This window comes from Haliotis rubra, unplaced genomic scaffold (genome assembly GCF_003918875.1).
Source record: "Haliotis rubra isolate DU_JTF1 unplaced genomic scaffold, ASM391887v1 Scf27, whole genome shotgun sequence".
Lineage (NCBI taxonomy): Eukaryota > Metazoa > Mollusca > Gastropoda > Lepetellida > Haliotidae > Haliotis > Haliotis rubra.
Window position 1 is genome coordinate 1429127 of NW_025766780.1, and position 19594 is coordinate 1448720.

Here is a 19594-nt window from a genome sequence, read left to right on the forward strand (position 1 = left end):
ATGGGGACAGAAAGTGAGTTGTTCTGTGGTGTATTTTGACAGTGACAGTTGGTATACATGGGAACAGAAAGTGAGTTGTTCTGTGGTATATTTTGACAGTGACAGTTGGTATACATGGGGACAGAAAGTGAGTTGTTCTGTGGTGTACTTTGACAGTGACAGTTGGTATACATGGGAACAGAAAGTGAGTTGTTCTGTGGTATATTTTGACAGTGACAGTTGGTGTACATGGGAACAGAGGGTGAGTTGTTCTGTGGTGTATTTTGACAGTGACAGTTGGTATACATGGGAACAGAGGGTGAGTTGTTCTGTGGTGTATTTTGACAGTGACAGTTGGTGTACATGGGGACAGAAAGTGAGTTGTTCTGTGGTATACTTTGACAGTGACAGTTGGTGTACATGGGAACAGAGGGTGAGTTGTTCTGTGGTGTATTTTGACAGTGACAGTTAGTGTACATGGGAACAGAAAGTGAGTTGTTCTGTGGTGTATTTTGACAGTGACAGTTAGTGTACATGGGAACAGAAAGTGAGTTGTTCTGTGGTGTACTTTGACAGTGACAGTTGGTGTACATGGGGACAGAAAGTGAGTTGTTCTGTGGTATACTTTGACAGTGACAGTTGGTGTACATGGGAACAGAGGGTGAGTTGTTCTGTGGTGTATTTTGACAGTGACAGTTGGTGTACATGGGAACAGAGGGTGAGTTGTTCTGTGGTGTATTTTGACAGTGACAGTTGGTGTACATGGGGACAGAAAGTGAGTTGTTCTGTGGTGTATTTTGACAGTGACAGTTGGTGTACATGGGAACAGAGGGTGAGTTGTTCTGTGGTGTATTTTGACAGTGACAGTTGGTGTACATGGGGACAGAAAGTGAGTTGTTCTGTGGTGTATTTTGACAGTGACAGTTGGTGTACATGGGGACAGAGGGTGAGTTGTTCTGTGGTGTATTTTGACAGTGACAGTTGGTATACATGGGGACAGAAAGTGAGTTGTTCTGTGGTATATTTTGACAGTGACAGTTGGTGTACATGGGAACAGAGGGTGAGTTGTTCTGTGGTGTATTTTGACAGTGACAGTTGGTATACATGGGAACAGAGGGTGAGTTGTTCTGTGGTATACTTTGACAGTGACAGTTGGTGTACATGGGGACAGAGGGTGAGTTGTTCTGTGGTATATTTTGACAGTGACAGTTGGTGTACATGGGAACAGAGGGTGAGTTGTTCTGTGGTATATTTTGACAGTGACAGTTGGTATACATGGGAACAGAGGGTGAGTTGTTCTGTGGTGTATTTTGACAGTGACAGTTGGTATACATGGGAACAGAGGGTGAGTTGTTCTGTGGTGTATTTTGACAGTGACAGTTGGTGTACATGGGGACAGAAAGTGAGTTGTTCTGTGGTATATTTTGACAGTGACAGTTGGTGTACATGGGAACAGAGGGTGAGTTGTTCTGTGGTGTATTTTGACAGTGACAGTTGGTGTACATGGGAACAGAAAGTGAGTTGTTCTGTGGTGTATTTTGACAGTGACAGTTAGTGTACATGGGGACAGAAAGTGAGTTGTTCTGTGGTGTATTTTGACAGTGACAGTTGGTATACATGGGGACAGAGGGTGAGTTGTTCTGTGGTGTATTTTGACAGTGACAGTTGGTATACATGGGGACAGAAAGTGAGTTGTTCTGTGGTATATTTTGACAGTGACAGTTGGTGTACATGGGAACAGAGGGTGAGTTGTTCTGTGGTGTACTTTGACAGTGACAGTTGGTATACATGGGAACAGAGGGTGGGTTGTTCTGTAGTGTACTTTGACAGTGACAGTTGGTGTACATGGGGACAGAGGGTGAGTTGTTCTGTGGTATATTTTGACAGTGACAGTTGGTGTACATGGGAACAGAGGGTGAGTTGTTCTGTGGTATATTTTGACAGTGACAGTTGGTATACATGGGAACAGAGGGTGAGTTGTTCTGTGGTGTATTTTGACAGTGACAGTTGGTATACATGGGAACAGAGGGTGAGTTGTTCTGTGGTGTACTTTGACAGTGACAGTTGGTGTACATGGGGACAGAAAGTGGGTTGTTCTGTGGTATATTTTGACAGTGACAGTTGGTGTACATGGGAACAGAGGGTGAGTTGTTCTGTGGTGTATTTTGACAGTGACAGTTGGTGTACATGGGAACAGAGGGTGAGTTGTTCTGTGGTATACTTTGACAGTGACAGTTGGTGTACATGGGAACAGAGGGTGAGTTGTTCTGTGGTATATTTTGACAGTGACAGTTGGTGTACATGGGGACAGAAAGTGAGTTGTTCTGTGGTGTATTTTGACAGTGACAGTTGGTGTACATGGGGACAGAAAGTGAGTTGTTCTGTGGTGTATTTTGACAGTGACAGTTGGTATACATGGGGACAGAGGTTGAGTTGTTCTGTGGTGTATTTTGACAGTGACAGTTGGTATACATGGGGACAGAAAGTGAGTTGTTCTGTGGTATATTTTGACAGTGACAGTTGGTGTACATGGGAACAGAGGGTGAGTTGTTCTGTGGTGTACTTTGACAGTGACAGTTGGTATACATGGGAACAGAGGGTGGGTTGTTCTGTAGTGTACTTTGACAGTGACAGTTGGTGTACATGGGGACAGAGGGTGAGTTGTTCTGTGGTATATTTTGACAGTGACAGTTGGTGTACATGGGAACAGAGGGTGAGTTGTTCTGTGGTATATTTTGACAGTGACAGTTGGTATACATGGGGACAGAGAGGGTGAGTTGTTCTGTGGTGTATTTTGACAGTGACAGTTGGTATACATGGGAACAGAGGGTGAGTTGTTCTGTGGTGTATTTTGACAGTGACAGTTGGTGTACATGGGGACAGAAAGTGAGTTGTTCTGTGGTGTATTTTGACAGTGACAGTTGGTGTACATGGGAACAGAGGGTGAGTTGTTCTGTGGTGTATTTTGACATTGACAGTTGGTGTACATGGGAACAGAGGGTGAGTTGTTCTGTGGTATACTTTGACAGTGACAGTTGGTGTACATGGGAACAGAGGGTGAGTTGTTCTGTGGTATTCTTTGACAGTGACAGTTGGTGTACATGGGGACAGAAAGTGAGTTGTTCTGTGGTATATTTTGACAGTGACAGTTGGTATACATGGGAACAGAGGGTGAGTTGTTCTGTGGTATATTTTGACAGTGACAGTTGGTATACATGGGGACAGAAAGTGAGTTGTTCTGTGGTATATTTTGACAGTGACAGTTGGTGTACATGGGAACAGAGGGTGAGTTGTTCTGTGGTATATTTTGACAGTGACAGTTGGTGTACATGGGGACAGAAAGTGAGTTGTTCTGTGGTATACTTTGACAGTGACAGTTGGTGTACATGGGAACAGAGGGTGAGTTGTTCTGTGGTATATTTTGACAGTGACAGTTGGTATACATGGGGACAGAAAGTGAGTTGTTCTGTGGTGTATTTTGACAGTGACAGTTGGTGTACATGGGGACAGAAAGTGAGTTGTTCTGTGGTGTATTTTGACAGTGACAGTTGGTGTACATGGGAACAGAGGGTGAGTTGTTCTGTGGTGTATTTTGACAGTGACAGTTGGTGTACATGGGAACAGAGGGTGAGTTGTTCTGTGGTGTATTTTGACAGTGACAGTTGGTATACATGGGGACAGAGTGAGTTGTTCTGTGGTGTATTTTGACAGTGACAGTTGGTGTACATGGGAACAGAGGGTGAGTTGTTCTGTGGTGTATTTTGACAGTGACAGTTGGTATACATGGGAACAGAGGGTGAGTTGTTCTGTGGTATACTTTGACAGTGACAGTTGGTATACATGGGAACAGAGGGTGAGTTGTTCTGTGGTATATTTTGACAGTGACAGTTGGTGTACAGTTGGTGTACTTGGGGAACAGAGGGTGAGTTGTTCTGTGGTATATTTTGACAGTGACAGTTGGTGTACATGGGAACAGAGGGTGAGTTGTTCTGTGGTGTATTTTGACAGTGACAGTTGGTATACATGGGAACAGAGGGTGAGTTGTTCTGTGGTGTATTTTGACAGTGACAGTTGGTGTACATGGGGACAGAAAGTGGGTTGTTCTGTGGTATATTTTGACAGTGACAGTTGGTGTACATGGGAACAGAGGGTGAGTTGTTCTGTGGTATATTTTGACAGTGACAGTTGGTATACATAGGAACAGAGGGTGAGTTGTTCTGTGGTGTATTTTGACAGTGACAGTTGGTGTACATAGGGACAGAGGGTGAGTTATTCTGTGGTGTATTTTGACTGTGACTTGGTTTGTATTCAGGGGGACATTGTTTTGTTTTCAGGACACAGGAAGATGAAGATGACCTAGATGACAGCTGTGACTTTGAAGCTGAGAACAGAATCAGGACACCAAAGGTAGTAACAGACTAGTCATAGCAAGCTCACCTCTCCGAAACATTTTAGTTCAAATATTACTTCAAGGAAAGAAAATATTTAAATAGAATGGTAAAGATGTATTATAGTTGAGCCAAATATTAGGTAGTATAGGTGTGTCTCCTATTCTCGCGGTAAACATGTTTTCTGCCGAAATCGCCGATGCGGACACTAAGCTGTTGTTTACATCACCGACTGGTAACTAGGAAGTGGCCCAAGTCTGTGAGTGATCAAAATCTTGCAGTGTCACGAATATTGGGGAGTTTATACCAATTTGGACATATCATTACTTTTTCCCGCTCTTTCCGGCAGGATTGCTCTTACATACACTCAATAACGTTAATTCCTGGTAATATTGCTAGACTGGGAGAAGCCTCGTTTCATCAATGGCGGATGGCATTGTATATCACCGGGCTCACGAGTGGTAATTCACCTGATGGGTCTGGCAGCTGATAGATGTAGATGTTAGACGAGAAGGCCCTTCATTTAAAAACAACAAGCATGAATACGATAAGAATTGTTTGTGTTATTTTTTCAGCCAATATCCGTAAGTACCGCGAGAATAGGAAACGCCTTCCTACTGCATTGTGATGATAACGTAGGATCTGGCCTTAACAATCTGCATCACCTTGTACAGTTATGTAACTAATGTATTGCATAAAGGCTGGTTTTAAAGGTTTGCAGGGAGCTTATTAAACCTTTGACAAAGATAAGGGTAGTGAACAAATCACTTTGAGTTGCTTACAGTTATTATTTCTTAACAACTGTTATCTCGACATAACTATTTTAGAGATTTGGTAGCCCGTTTTGTTATAAATTCTGAAAATGCACAAATATTTGTCATAATGTTTCCAGTCAGCCCAGCAGGGCCTTATCATTCCTTGACTTGCAGCTGTTGTGTTACAAAGTTAGTTACGCTCCTTGTAATGAAAGCATGAAACTTGGCATGATTGTAGTTACCCTCATTTCTGGATATATGGAGCCAATTACTCTCTAGTGCAGTGATGACCATTTCATAGGATCAGATTCTTTTATTGTTTGCTTAGTCCCAATGCAAAGCATTTTCGTGCACTTTTCATTTTGTTTAGCATAATTATATAGATATGCTACTACAACAGCAACAATGAGGTGCATGTCAACATATATTTATACCAGTCCTGTCATGATTCACTGGTGTTTTCTGTGAATTATGTTCCTTCATGAATTCAATTCATTGTTCGTGTTCACTGGAAAAAAGATATTTGGGAATGTTTTTGTGTGAAAGAGTATTTTTGTGTGAAAGTATTCTGTTATTTATCAAAATGAGATGTGCAACATGTATACCAGCCATGCAGGTGTATGACTTGTGTGATTTTGGCAAGACCCTTTTTGGTACTGTCATTTGGTACTGCTTTAAGCAGCATTAATAATAATAACAATACCAGAAGTATGGCCTCTAGGTGTAGGTCACATTGTCTCCTGCGACCACAAGTCTACAGTGACTTCAAAAATACCTACAAATATGGAAATATTCAAATCTAATTTCTTTACATACTGTCCTTACACATGTGGACATTATTATCAAATCAGAAATATTTACAGATCTGGAATAACACACAATATATACCAAACATTCTAATACTATCATAAATACACATACATACACAACATATAGATGATAAAAACTTCATAATCTTCTCAGTCGAAATACTTATTCAAATATCTGCCCATCCAGGAGATTTTGCCATCTACTAAATCTCTCACATGTCTAACAAATTCCCTCATTTAACATACATAAAAAACTGTTTATATAATCTTATTTATGAAAAAGATATACACATATATGTTTATGTATAACTTAAACAAACATACCTTGGCAGTAAAGGAAAATTCTAAATGTTCAACTTGCTATCGTCTGTCAGTGACTTGTCTCTGTGGTTACTGAGGTGCAAGTGAGTGTTAAAAAGCATGCAAGCTAAGAAGAACAATAGGGTCAGTCCCTCAACCAGAACATTTGCCCTGGGTGAAACAAAGGAAGTGATAGGGTAGTGACTGACCTAAGCATAGCCAAGTTAAAAATGTTCAAGGTGTAGTATCACCTCTTCAATATAATTCTTCACACCCATAATGTAAACTAATATCAAATGATGATTTTGATACTGATACTTATAACAATACCAATACCATACCAATACCAATACCAATACAAAACCAATACCATAGCAAAGCCAATACCATACCAAACCCAATACAATACCAAATACCATACCAAATACCATACCAAAACCAATACCACACCAAACCAATACCATACCAAACCCAATACCATACCAATCCCAATACCAAAACCAATGCCATACCAATACCAAAACCAATGCCAATGCCAATGCCAATGCCAATGCCAATACCAATACCAAAACCAATACCATACCAATACCAACACCAATACCAAAACCAACACCAATGCCAAAACCAAAACCACTACCAACACCAATACCATATCAAAACCAATACCATACCAAAACCAAAACCATACCAAAACCAAAACCAAAACCAAAACCATACCAAAACCAAAACCAAAACCAATACCATACCAAAACCAAAACCTTAATTAATACTGAAATGTAACATCGTCCGTTTTGACATGGCGATGTTACCGAATTCCCCAGGTTTATAAATAGCGACCTTGCCAGATGACGTGCAAACGTCTGAACCCGTGTATGACCATATATGTCACGAATTCATACCTTATGTAGTTATTTGCGGTTCAAAGATTTTCAAGTCATGTGTTCTGTGCCACACATCCCCATATTCTTTATGAAACTGTAAAACTCGTTGAATGTGTCAAAGTTTAGTTGCTACTTTTTCAAAATAATGACCTTGACTTGTGTGACATGAGAACCGATGGTTCGTGAAACACAACAGGTAACCGAAAAACATATTTTCTCCAAGGAAACAACAAGAAAAAATAAAGTTTCTCTCAGCTAATTTGACTTGCGAATGATGATAAAATGCTCTGAAATGCAAGGAAATTTCACAAGTTTACCGGACTCCCGAGAGACCTCGCCACATCATGGCTTGGGTATGCGTGCATGCACAGGCAAGATTCCAAGGGCTGTGCGTTTTAGGAACACAGAGCATTTTTTCCTACCATTGATACCTTGTGCTTAACATAGCTGTTTTTTATATGCAAATTAATACAAAGAGTGATGTTTGTTACAGTTGAGAGACAGTCTTTCCATGGGATGACCACACTTGCAATATTGCAGATAATATTTCCTGAGTGAAAATTAGTTTTGGCTGCATTCATGTATTCTCTTGTAGCTCACACATTTTCTGCTTCTCTTAGGCCCGGGAGAGGCGTTCAAGTTCATCTGATACTGGCTCCCCCCGCAAGAAAGTAAAGAAGGACAAGCGGAAGGAGAAGAAGAAAGATAAACACAAACATTCACCGTCAAAAAAGGGAGTGGTATGTGAAACTGTTTCATCAAAATAATTGTGGCCTATCTTCAAAATGCATCTCCACATTTTTCAAGTATGTTACAATACACTATGATGTAATATCTGAGATGTTTTTGGTAGAGACATCGCCAAACAATGCCCCATAGCATCAGTCAAGCAACAGGGTTGCTTGGTGGGGGTATCAAGTGTGTATAAGCTATTCTCACTGATCCTTCATACATTCTTATTGAATAAACCCTGCAAGTGTTTTTGTCTTTGTTTACTAAGAAGTAGGAATGTAACATTATAACCCCCCTTTTCAGAATATTCTTGTTTATTTTGTTGTTTTCACATATTCATTTACTTTTATGCTTCACACAAACACAGAGTTAGCAGAATGAAGTGGTTTAAAGTCTTATAGTTTATGCCTACCCATCTGATTTTACTCCCTACATTTGTTTTGTAATGATTCAAATCCAGACTTAACATTTGGCATCAGTGTCTATGCCCATGCCTTCTTTTATGCCTTACGATGATTGACGTTATCCTCATAATGCTGCCTCCAACAACTCATGCATACTTGTCATTCATGCCTGGAGGACATCTGCCCTTTATTAGTTCATTCCTTACCACTCAGTATCTTGTAGATTACAGAGTCAGGGTCCCTTGTAAGTGTCTGTTGACAAGTTACAACACACCCTGCCTACCTGTAACCCCTGTTCCACCCTTCCACACAATTCCAAGTTGTCTTGGGCTTCACTAGGTAAATTTGTACTATGTTTGATTGTGTGGATGTTAGATCTTGGGCTAACAATCCAAAGATCATGAGTTTATGCAGATTCTCACTGAACTTGGTGCTTGTCCTAATGGCATGTGACCAACAGCAGAGATAATCCTGATGCAAAGCATTCTGCTTTAAATCTATAATCAAAGGTATGATAACAACACAAACAACACTTGAATTACATCACATTCATTTTTCTCACAGAAACTGAAAGAGAAATCTGTATCTTCCTTGAAACGCCGACACACAGATGTTGAAGACTTTGTGGACACAGAGGAAGAAGAGGCAAGGCAGTGTTATGGGCCAGGATGTACAGAGGCAGCCAGATCCAACTCCAAATACTGCTCTGATGATTGTGGCCTGAAGCTTGCCAAGAGGTCAGCAACACATTTCAGCACTGAATTCATTAGATTTCTAGCTTGTAGAATTTCTTCTCAGATATTAGATGTTTCTTACAAGGTTTTTTAACCATTATGACCTTTGTAAAGTGGGTGTTCAGATGTGAGGGTTAGTTTAAAAACTCTGGTAAAATATATACATAGTTTGAGTCATTCTGAAAAAATGTCTTTTTATGTTATTTTCACTGGATTTAGCAGTATCCCAGTTTCAATACTCAACAGTTACATACTTTTGGATGGTAGATATTTTAACATATCTTTTAAACTTTAAATACATTTCACACAGACCAGGAGATATTTATATTATATACTCTCGTTAGGGACCATCACTTGTAGAAATGAACTGATATCAACCGACATAAGAAAAATGTTTTGATTTTGTGTTTTCAGTCGAATCTATGAAATTTTGCCAAGTCGCATCCAGCAATGGCAGAGCAGTCCATGTGTGGCAGAAGAAAACAACAAAAAAGCTCTGGAAGAAATCCGAAGACAACAGCTAGATGCCAGGCAGAAATTGGGTGATCTTGACATGAAGCATCAAGAGTTGGATGTCATCATTGAACGAGCCAAACATTCAACGTTAGACCCGGAACAAACAGTAGGTCATCCCACAATATAAACCATGTAAACACATCACACTGTCCCTCACCATTCTGAGCAAGTCACTCCACATCCAGGAATGTCGTGGAGGACAGTTGCACCAGCATATGCATGGTCCTGTGTGACAGGACCTCCCTCATACAAAACCTGTTGTCAGCAGATTGTTGCAGTTTTGGTCTATCCTGATGGAGGGGTTGTGGCTGCTCCTAACAGAACTGCTGCTTCTGATGTCGTTCATGATTACCTGCCAGTCTTTTCTCAGTAAAGTATAGATTCCAGAACACGTTCAAACCCACTGTTTGGCACATAATCACCAGCACACGAAGTGCACACTACCATTTGATACTGATATGATATAAGCATCGACATTGCTCTATGCAATAAACAAACAGTTGTTTTCAATTAAGTCATATGCTTGGTTTATTTACTCATCAATTTCTAGAATGCCAATCAAATAATCAACAATAGGACTGTGCACTTTGACTTAAAGGGGATGTGTACACGAAAAAAAAACACATTTATTCTTATATGAAACAAAATGGAATTTTTTAATTAGTTAGTAACAGTGTTTGAAAATATACACTCATTTTTATTACAATGAAAGTATAACCCTGAATATAAATGCTGAAATGTTATACCATTATGAGGCCTTTGTTTGCTGAGCTAAACAGGCCAGAGTTACTGCCCTTTGATTATGATGTAATTGGTGCCAGTTGATTTAGACTGGTCTCCGGTCTAGTCCCTAAGTAAAAGATATAAATACTGACATTAATCACCTGAAATTATGTAAAAATAGGAAAGAAGCATTAGAACTGAAAATGTAAGCAGTGAGATAGAAATGATCGTGTATTTTCATTCATAACCTCACCTCAATGAAAATACCAAATATGTATAAAAATGTTGGCATACGTAATGACATCACCTTTCGGGAAGCAACTTTCTCAAAATGGCGGGTTCACCTACACGAGTATGCGGGATTTTTTTAAGGAAACTTCTGTTGTTTCATGCAACGTATATGCATAAATGTGCCATGTTAGTTGTCCGAAATATTCTGGCAATCTGCTGGTTGTTATTTTCTTTTTGTTTTCATTTTGATCAAGAGAAAAAGTTATCAATGAGGAGAAGTACCATCATCGTTGTGCATGAGTTAGCTAGCCTCAATCATGTTGTCACGCTCACGAAAACTGGGAATATATTGTTGTTAGGGTTAGGTTAAATTTGTCCAACAATGAGCAGATGATATCATAGAAAAAACGATTCAAACAGAATTCAAAACTGCGAAGTGCATTTATCTCTGTGAGCTTATGTAGGAATGAAATACCAAACGTAAAATGCCGTCACATTCACCGATGGATGTAGTGCATATGTGTTTTAGTTTTGGTGAAAGGAGATATGTTGGAAAGGTTGAATGTTATACAATTTGGTTACGTGGTAACACATTTTGTACAATATATACGTTTTTGTCAAACTGCAACATCATCACAATGTGGAACTGACCACATACCCCCAACTGACGGCCAGGCAACAGCTGGATAAAACAGTTAGCCTGCACATTGAGACACAAGAACCACACCTATAACTGCACCACGTGAAATTGGTCTAATAAGGTCTGACGACGTCATTCGTTTATCAGTCGGGCACCAGTGACGTCATTTCCAAGGGACAGTCACATAAGCCATGGTTGTTTATTGAAACAAAGAACTCTCAGTTAAAGAAGAAACTTTGAATCTATGTAACGCACAAAAAATACGTTAGTTACATCTGATAGCTGTACTGTTTTGGCTATAAAACTACTTGACACACACCTTTAATGATGAAATAGTGCAAGACAAAAAGGTTATTTTTCATGTAAACTTGCCCTTTAATAGTCTTTATTATTGGCAGCATGTTCAACAATTATTATGTCACTCAAAAGAGGCATCACAAAATGTTGAGAGACTTGTGAAAGCATTTTATCCCCATACGTGTTATATATGAGTGAGTTAAGTTGGGGTACTGTGGTTGTCCATCACCATGCTTTTCAGTCTCTCTTGAATCTTTTGTTAATTTACACATGATGTACTACATGTAGTCAATTGCATTGACTGTTGCTTTGCCATTTTCTACTCACAAATGATTTACAAGTGCTATATTATCCATGTTTTTTCTTGTGTTGATGTAAAAAACTGTTTGCTTTTGAGATTAGATTTTGGAGTTAGTAAAAAGGAAGATGACCTCTCCAATGTTGCCACAGGTATCCTTTTCTCAGATTTATTTCAGTCATTGATAGACATTTAGTGATTTTATGGAATAGGTATGCTGATTAAGTCTTGGCACGCTGATGATGATATCAGTCTGTCTGTGTGTGCAGGGTACAGAAGCTGAGGATGACACAGAGTTCACCATATACTGTGTTACTTGTGGTGGGGAGATCAACCAGAGGGGTGCACTCAAACACATGGAGAGGTGCTTTGCTAAGGTATGTATACTAGCCAGTAATGACATTATTACTCAGCTTACACAGGGGCCTATATTTTGAATGATAAAAAATAAGTTAAAGGTCACATGCAACGTAAAATACAACTTTGCAGATTCTGATACCTTTCAGTATGGACTTACAGTAACAAATGGTCAAAACTGCACAACTTATAAAGTTGAAAAATAACGTGATGAAACCAAAAAAACAAAACAAAAAAAAACCCAACCGTGAAATCGAAGTTCAAGAGATGCACTAAATCGTGCGCTGTGCACTGCACTGCGCTCATGGCGCATGCGCAGTGAATAGGTTCGCGCAGGTTGGAAGCGGGATGTCCGGATTATGAGGTCAGTAGCAGGAGTAGTGTACACAAACAGCAAATAGTAAATAATCTATAAAATATTGCACTTATTGCACATTTTGTTTATTTGTTTTTTTCATAATCTGCAATGTATATTATATGTCATGAATAAGTGATAATTGTGTTTGAATTATGTTTGTCTTTTTTGGTTGCATGTGACGTTTAATGTTCAGACTTAGCTCCCATGACTGAAAGTGTTCTTTTATCACTCATCCATTGTACACATTTCTCCTCCAGGACCAATGAGTTGAAACCTTGCAAACTTGTTCCTCCCTTTGTTCCAGAGGTTTGAGTAGACCCTTGCGGTATGAAGAGATCATGAAATGTCTAGGTATATCTATCACACTGCAGTGTGTGTTCAAAATGAATGAAATTTGGTAGTTGTATAGCGTTTTCTCTCATTGGAGACATGATATCCTCAGAAACACCTGAATCTATATGAATGGTTACAGCTCACAATTTACTATAATGCAATTTCCTATAATACTCTTGTAATTCTCCCAAAATGCAGGTTTATTCTGTGTAGATCTCTTGAAACAGCCAGCCTTGGGAAGCTGAACTTCAGCATGTATGAATATCCTTATGAGGACATCATATTAGAAAATCAGTTTGACCTAAATAAAATAAAAAGAATTGGTTCTCAGGCAATGGCTTTTGGAAAAATGGTGTGGGGAGGTGGTGGTTTTTGTTTGGTGTTTTTTAGGAGGTTGGGGTGGGGAGTGTGTGTTGACAAGTTTACCAATCAATTATCCTGTTTTCAGCAGTAACCAAAACATGCATATTTTTCCTTATCCTGACTCATGCTTATTGCTTGTCTCCTTCCTCTTGCGAACGTTAGTGGAACACTTGTATCTTCTATTGAAGCTCCCTTCAATAAAAACAGACGTAAAATCACTACTCACCATGAGTTATCTGTCTGGCCGTTTTGGCGGGAAAAGTGGCGCCACCGCTCCCACATGCTTCACTCTCTCCTTCCTCGCCCTAGTGGACGGTTGGGAGAGCGCCTGTGTCTTCTATACGGCACTATATCCTTTTATTTATTAGTTATTACCCTATACATTACCTTTATAGGGGTTTAGGGAGTATCCTTCAACAATATGGTTTGAAATTTATTCGTATTTTTCACTGTTTATTCACGGTTTTGTCCGTGTTTGTTCAGTTGTTTACATTTCATGAAAACCTGTTTTCGTTGTAGGTTTAGGTTCTCTGCTGCAGACCCGCATTTATTGTGCCCTAGCTGCACAACACCATGTACTTCCAGCTCTCGCTGCAACCTTTGTCAGCATTTAACCAATATTGAATTTAATAAATTTATTTTCTGTGTACTTAGGCGTGCTAAAGACAAATCCAGGCTTTTTCAAGTCATTGATAAGCCGGCTGAGTCCCTCACGTGTCAACTGCTGTCAGACGACCCTCTTCCTTCCAGTGATCCGCCGGAGATGTCCTCGGAGGATGGGCGTGGGGATGTTGTCCGCCACTTCGAAGAAAAGGGCTGCCACTTCGGACATCCCTTCATCGCAGACGAAGAAGAAGAAGCCATCCTCTACGCAGAGACGGCCACACACCCCTAAGACGGCGAGCAGCTCTACGGGGACGTCTGCGCAGACGACTAGGACTTTCTCGGCCGAGATTGTCCCGATGGAGGAAAGAGGACTCTATGATGAGCCGCCGCACATCATCCCGGGAGATACATCGCCCCAAGAAGAAGCAGGCCTCAGCAACGGTAACTTCAGCGCAGTTATCTACGCAGTCCGAGGTATCTACACTGACGGCAGATGAGCGATCCCTGGACCATATCGCTACCAACGCAGAGAGGGCAGCTCATCTATCAGCGAGACATTCAACCCCGGGGCCTTCATGCAGCAGTTCTCGCAGCAGATAATGGAGATGATGGAGAGGCGCTTCGCGCAGGAAAGAGATCGACAACCAGCCCTGGACACCACCCACAGAGAGGACCCGGACCTGCACAAAGGACCCACCGCCGACGACACATCGGAGAGGCCTTCCATTGACTACTTAGATGAACAGCCTTCGCGAAGGTCTGCGGAGACAGCCTCAAGGACGTCATCAACATCTCACAGATCGTCAAGGGATTCGCCGAGGCATTCACGAACCAAGAGACGCTCGCCTCCACGCAGATCGCCCTACAAACGCAGCTCTACAGGCTCATCTCCACGCAGATCGTCATGCAGGTCTCCGCGCAGGTCTCTACACAGATCCCGGGCGGAGGATGATCAACGCCCCTGAAACAGGACGATGGCGGTATTGTCTTCTCGGATGCAGAGATAAGATATTGGATGGCCAACGGACTGGAGTTAGCGTCACCCTCTAAGGAAGAGAATGCAGCACTCACGTACCTGATGAAGGACAATGATGTCGACACGATCACTCTACCGCCAATTGATCCCATCTCGGAAGTTCCAGAGAACTTGGACGCCGCCTTCAGGAAGGCAACGAAATCCCAGGCGCCGAATATTCCACAGTTCAACGCCAAGAAGTTCTCTCTACACAATATGGACCCCTTCATGAAGGCACAAGAGATCGATAACTACAAGGTCATCAACGACGCCCGGACCAAGTCTTATAAGATTGACGACAAAAAGCTGGCGCAGATAGAGACGATGTGCAGAAGGATGTTCTTCGGCCTGAACAGATCCAGGGCAGTGATTGAGACGCTCATCGTCAAGTTCAGGGACTCTACCGCAGAGGAGGACCGGATGATCTACTCTGCTCTACTCATGCAGAAGAAGGACCAGCAGTTTATGACGGACCATCTATCATCCATCTCAGCAGCGTTGACGTTGGTGAGATGACAAGGACTACTGGCATCCTGCAACTGGAGCGAACGCTTCACGAAGTCGCTGTACAGAGCCCCATGGTCGACATCATCCATCTTCGCAGGGGAGATTGACGACGTCGCCAAAGAAGTTACCAAAGACTCCAGAGAAGTCCTCATGATAAAGTCCATCGATACACTAGCCAGTGTCATCAGGCAGACGTCCCAGCGCTACTCGGGCAAGTCGAAGTTCGCAGGCATCCAGAAGGCAAGAGACAAGAAAATGAGCACCTTCAGAGGAGGGAAGGACTCTTTTAGGTACGCCCAGCCGGCAACTATAGAGAGGGCGACCGGACGAGGCAGGGCACCCAGAGGCGGCAAGGATCAGAGACGATGAAGGAGGGGTTCGGAAGGACTGGAGTCTTCCACCCCCAGCCGTTCCTGTACAACCTTCACAAGTGGGTGGACGTCTACAAAACTACTGGGAGAACTGGGGAATTCTTCAAGATCCATTTGTATCCAGCATCCTAAGAGACGGATATCGTGATACAACTACAAGCAACTCCGCCGTTGACAGGCTAACCTCAGAAGTTCAACTTCACGCGACCCATCGGACAGAGAGGCTACGAGAAGCGGTCACATCTCTACTAGAGAAGGAAGGCATAGAAGTGGTGGACCAGGACCAGCTCTCACCAGGATTCTACTCCCCAGTTTTCCTAGTGCCAAAGAAAAACTCCAAAGTAAAGTTCCGACTCATCTACAACATGAGGGCCTTCAACAGAGATTATCTACGCAGACCACCAAAGTTCAGCGTGATACATCTACCACAACTCCTACACCTCGTCCGTCCGATGGACTACATGGCCAGCATAGATCTACAGGACGCCTATCTGCATATTCCTGTACATCCGGACTCAAGGAAGTACCTGAGGTTTATACTGGACGGACGACACTACCAATGGAAGGTCCTGCCATTTGGAATATCATCGGCCCCCTGGTTGTTTACAAGGGTGACGAAGCCCATAGTCACATACCTACATCATCGAGGTCTACGCAGTGCATTCTACCTAGACGACGGGATTCAAGTACATCAAGATCCCAAGCATCTCAGACTACAACTGGACTTCACCATCAGACTGCTTACACAACTGGGGTGGCTAATGAATCTCCTCAAGTCGGACCTAGAATCACACAGGACCTGCAGTTCCTAGGAATCCGGTTCATCACAACACAGAACCGCATAGTGGTACCAGAGGACCGATGGCTCAAGATACAACAGACAATCTCGCAAGGTCTACTCTCTCCGTGGCCACTACGACAATGGCAGAGTCTGTTGGGTCTCCTCACGCCAGCGCAAGACATGACAGCCAGAGGGAGACTACAACTTCACGCCACACTATAGGTCTTCGCCAATGCTCATCTGGACGAATTCGAACCCTTCGGACTCCCCGGACGCACTACACACCCATATCTACTATGGTGGACCCAGAGATCGAATGTTTATGGAGGCACCTATTTAGCAGAGCCGAGTGCAAGATGCATCTCTACGTGGATGCATCGCTCCAAGGTTGGGGAGCACATCTCGACGACGAAGTGTCAGCTGGGACATGGACCAAAGAGGAGAAAGATCTGCACATCAACATGCTGGAAATGAAAGCAGTACTAAACGCCATACTCCACTGGACAAACATTCTGGAGAATGCTCATCTGATGGTGCATACGGACAACTCCACAGTGGCGTTCTACATAAACAGGCAAGGATCAACAAGGTCGGCGAACCTCCTGGACCTCTGCTTTCAACTGTTCAGCATAACAGACAACCTGAACATCCACATAAGAGCATGCCACATTCCAGGAGCAAAGAATGTGATAGCAGACGCACTATCCCGTCCAACGCAGCCATCCCCAACAGAATGGATGCTACATCCAGAGATCTTCAAGCAGATCATACAAGAGATGGGAGCACCACTAATAGACCTCTTCGCCACAAGATTCAACAATCAACTGATAACATTCGTCTCACCAATACCAGATCCACGAGCATGGGCAACGGACGCTCTAAGCATCTCCTGGGAAGGACTAAATGCTTACGCGTTTCCACCACCAGCTCTAATACCGAGGGTGTTGCAGAAAATCAGCCAGATGAAGGACCTACAACTGATTTTGGAATTACTTACTGGCCAGCGAGAATATGGTTCCCCATTCTCATACAAGAATTAGGACAACCTCAACTGCAACTACCAGAGTGGGCCGAATCTACTAGTACATCCGCGACACAAAGCAGGCTCACGGCAACCCAGAGGTGTTCGGCTACACGCGGTGGACTGTATCAAAGTGCTTGAACAAGAGAGGATATTCCGCCAGGGCAGCGTAAGCAGTCACACTAGCTCTACGCAAGTCTACACGTAACTTGTACGACGACAAGTGGCGAAGTTTCGAGACATACGCTGCGAGGACCGGCTTTACAGCCATAAAGGCGACACACCCTCAAGTGGCAGACTACCTTTGTCACCTACGACAAACGAAGCGGTTAAAAGGGTCCACACTCTCAACATACCTAGTGGCATTGAGCTCAGTCATCACCATGAGGACGAGTGCAAAACTGACGAAAGTACCAGAGTTACTGACCTTACTACGCTCTTTTAAATTGGAGGACCAACAACAGAGATTCAAAGCTCCGCATGGGACCTCAACGTAGTTCTCGACATCTCACCAGTGACGCCTCACACGAACCATTAGAGAGGACATCCTTCGAGTTCTTGACGCAGAAGACGCTGTTCCTGATCGCCTTAGCAACAGCAGCAAGGATGTCAGAAATACATGCTCTGGACTTCGAGAGAACACGATTTGATGAAAATCAAAACACCATGCATATAGGACTGAGATGGGACTTCATCGCAAAGAATCAACTGCCAGGTCAACCGGACAGACAATTCCACGTCCCAGCACTATCATCAGTCCTTGGACCACAGGATACGCAGGACCTATCCTTGTGCCCAGTGAGAGCATTGAAAGTCTACCTACAAAGATCCAGGACCAGGAGACGGAAACTCAAGCGTCTTTTCGTCCCGATATCGACAGCGACACAGACGGAGGTCTCCCGCACCACGATATCAATCTGGATCAGAACTGTCATACTACGGGCCTACAAAGCAGCAGGACTGGATCCTCCAAGAGCCTCCAACCCACACGAAGTTAGAGCTCTGGCGTCAACACTCGCTCTACATGGGAATTGCTCTATCAGGATGATAATGGAGGGCTGCTTCTGGAAATCAGACATGGTGTTTGCCAACCATTACCTGAGGGACATCGCCACCGAGGACGTCTCCGGCATTCACCGTTTCGGCCCGCTGGTTGTTGCACAACAGTTGACAGTCCCTCAAAGGCCCTGAGACGAAGTATCGTCCTTTTATCACATGACTTGCAAAAGCCTACACTCAGAAGAGTTCAGCTTTAGAGTCTATATGCACGTCTAAGGACAGACTAGCATAAGTGATATGACCCAGTACTTGTAAGGATACGCGTACAGGAAAGGGTCGCTTCTCCACTTGATACTTGCATCAAGAGATGGAGTCGCAAAATCCACATAAAATGTTAACAGAAGCCAGGACCAAAAGTTAACAATTGTGGTCCCCCCCGTCAGAAACAGCTGGAAGTACAGGGTTACAGCAGCAGCAGAGACTAGCAGTGAAATAGAAGTGCCAACAAGAAGTTCCCATAGGGGGGTATATAAGACGTAAATCACTACATGAAATCCAGAAGTAGCTTGACCCACCATCAAATCCGACAGATTCTACAAGCAATAAGCATGAGTCACGATAAGGAAAAAAAAAAAAAAATTCTGAATAAAATTGATATTTTATACTTATCCTGACTCATGAGGTAAGCCCTCCCAACCTCCCCACTAGACACTTTGGATTTCCCTACAAATTAAAGTGTCGGGCTCATAATTCGGAGAGAGTGAAGCATGTGGGAGCGGTGGCGCCACTTTTCCCGCCAAAACGGCCAGACAGATAACTCATGGTGAGTAGTGATTTTACGTCTGTTTTTATTGAAGGGAGCTTCAATAGAAGATACAAGTGTTTCACTAACGTTCGCAAGAGGAAGGAGACAAGCAATAAGCATGAGTCAGGATAAGTATAAAATATCAATTTTATTCAGAAAATTACATTTTCATGATCACATCTGTCTCATTGTTTCAGAATACAGCGAATTAGTCATTTTTACAATCTGACTGAGGAAATTGTGATCATGGAAACATGAAAGAAAATACCACAAAATACAAAACAGGACTGCAGAGGGGAAATACATTTACACACACGCATGCACACGCACACACACACACACACACACACACACACACACGGAAAATAAAAACAGTAAATGAAGATATTTG

At 42.6% G+C, this 19594-nt stretch overlaps 1 protein-coding gene across 2 annotated transcripts in view; it reads left to right on the forward strand.

Annotated features, from left to right (window-relative positions):
* LOC124280559 (CXXC-type zinc finger protein 1-like) overlaps positions 1–19594 on the forward strand; it is an 85222-nt gene that overhangs the window by 42526 nt on the left and 23102 nt on the right. For both annotated transcript variants that reach the window (XM_046716506.1, XM_046716507.1), the window contains 5 exons: positions 4314–4386; positions 7733–7852; positions 8813–8985; positions 9397–9604; positions 11957–12064. In XM_046716506.1, coding sequence (XP_046572462.1) covers positions 4314–4386; positions 7733–7852; positions 8813–8985; positions 9397–9604; positions 11957–12064 — 682 coding nt within the window. The remainder of the gene's footprint in view (positions 1–4313; positions 4387–7732; positions 7853–8812; positions 8986–9396; positions 9605–11956; positions 12065–19594) is intronic.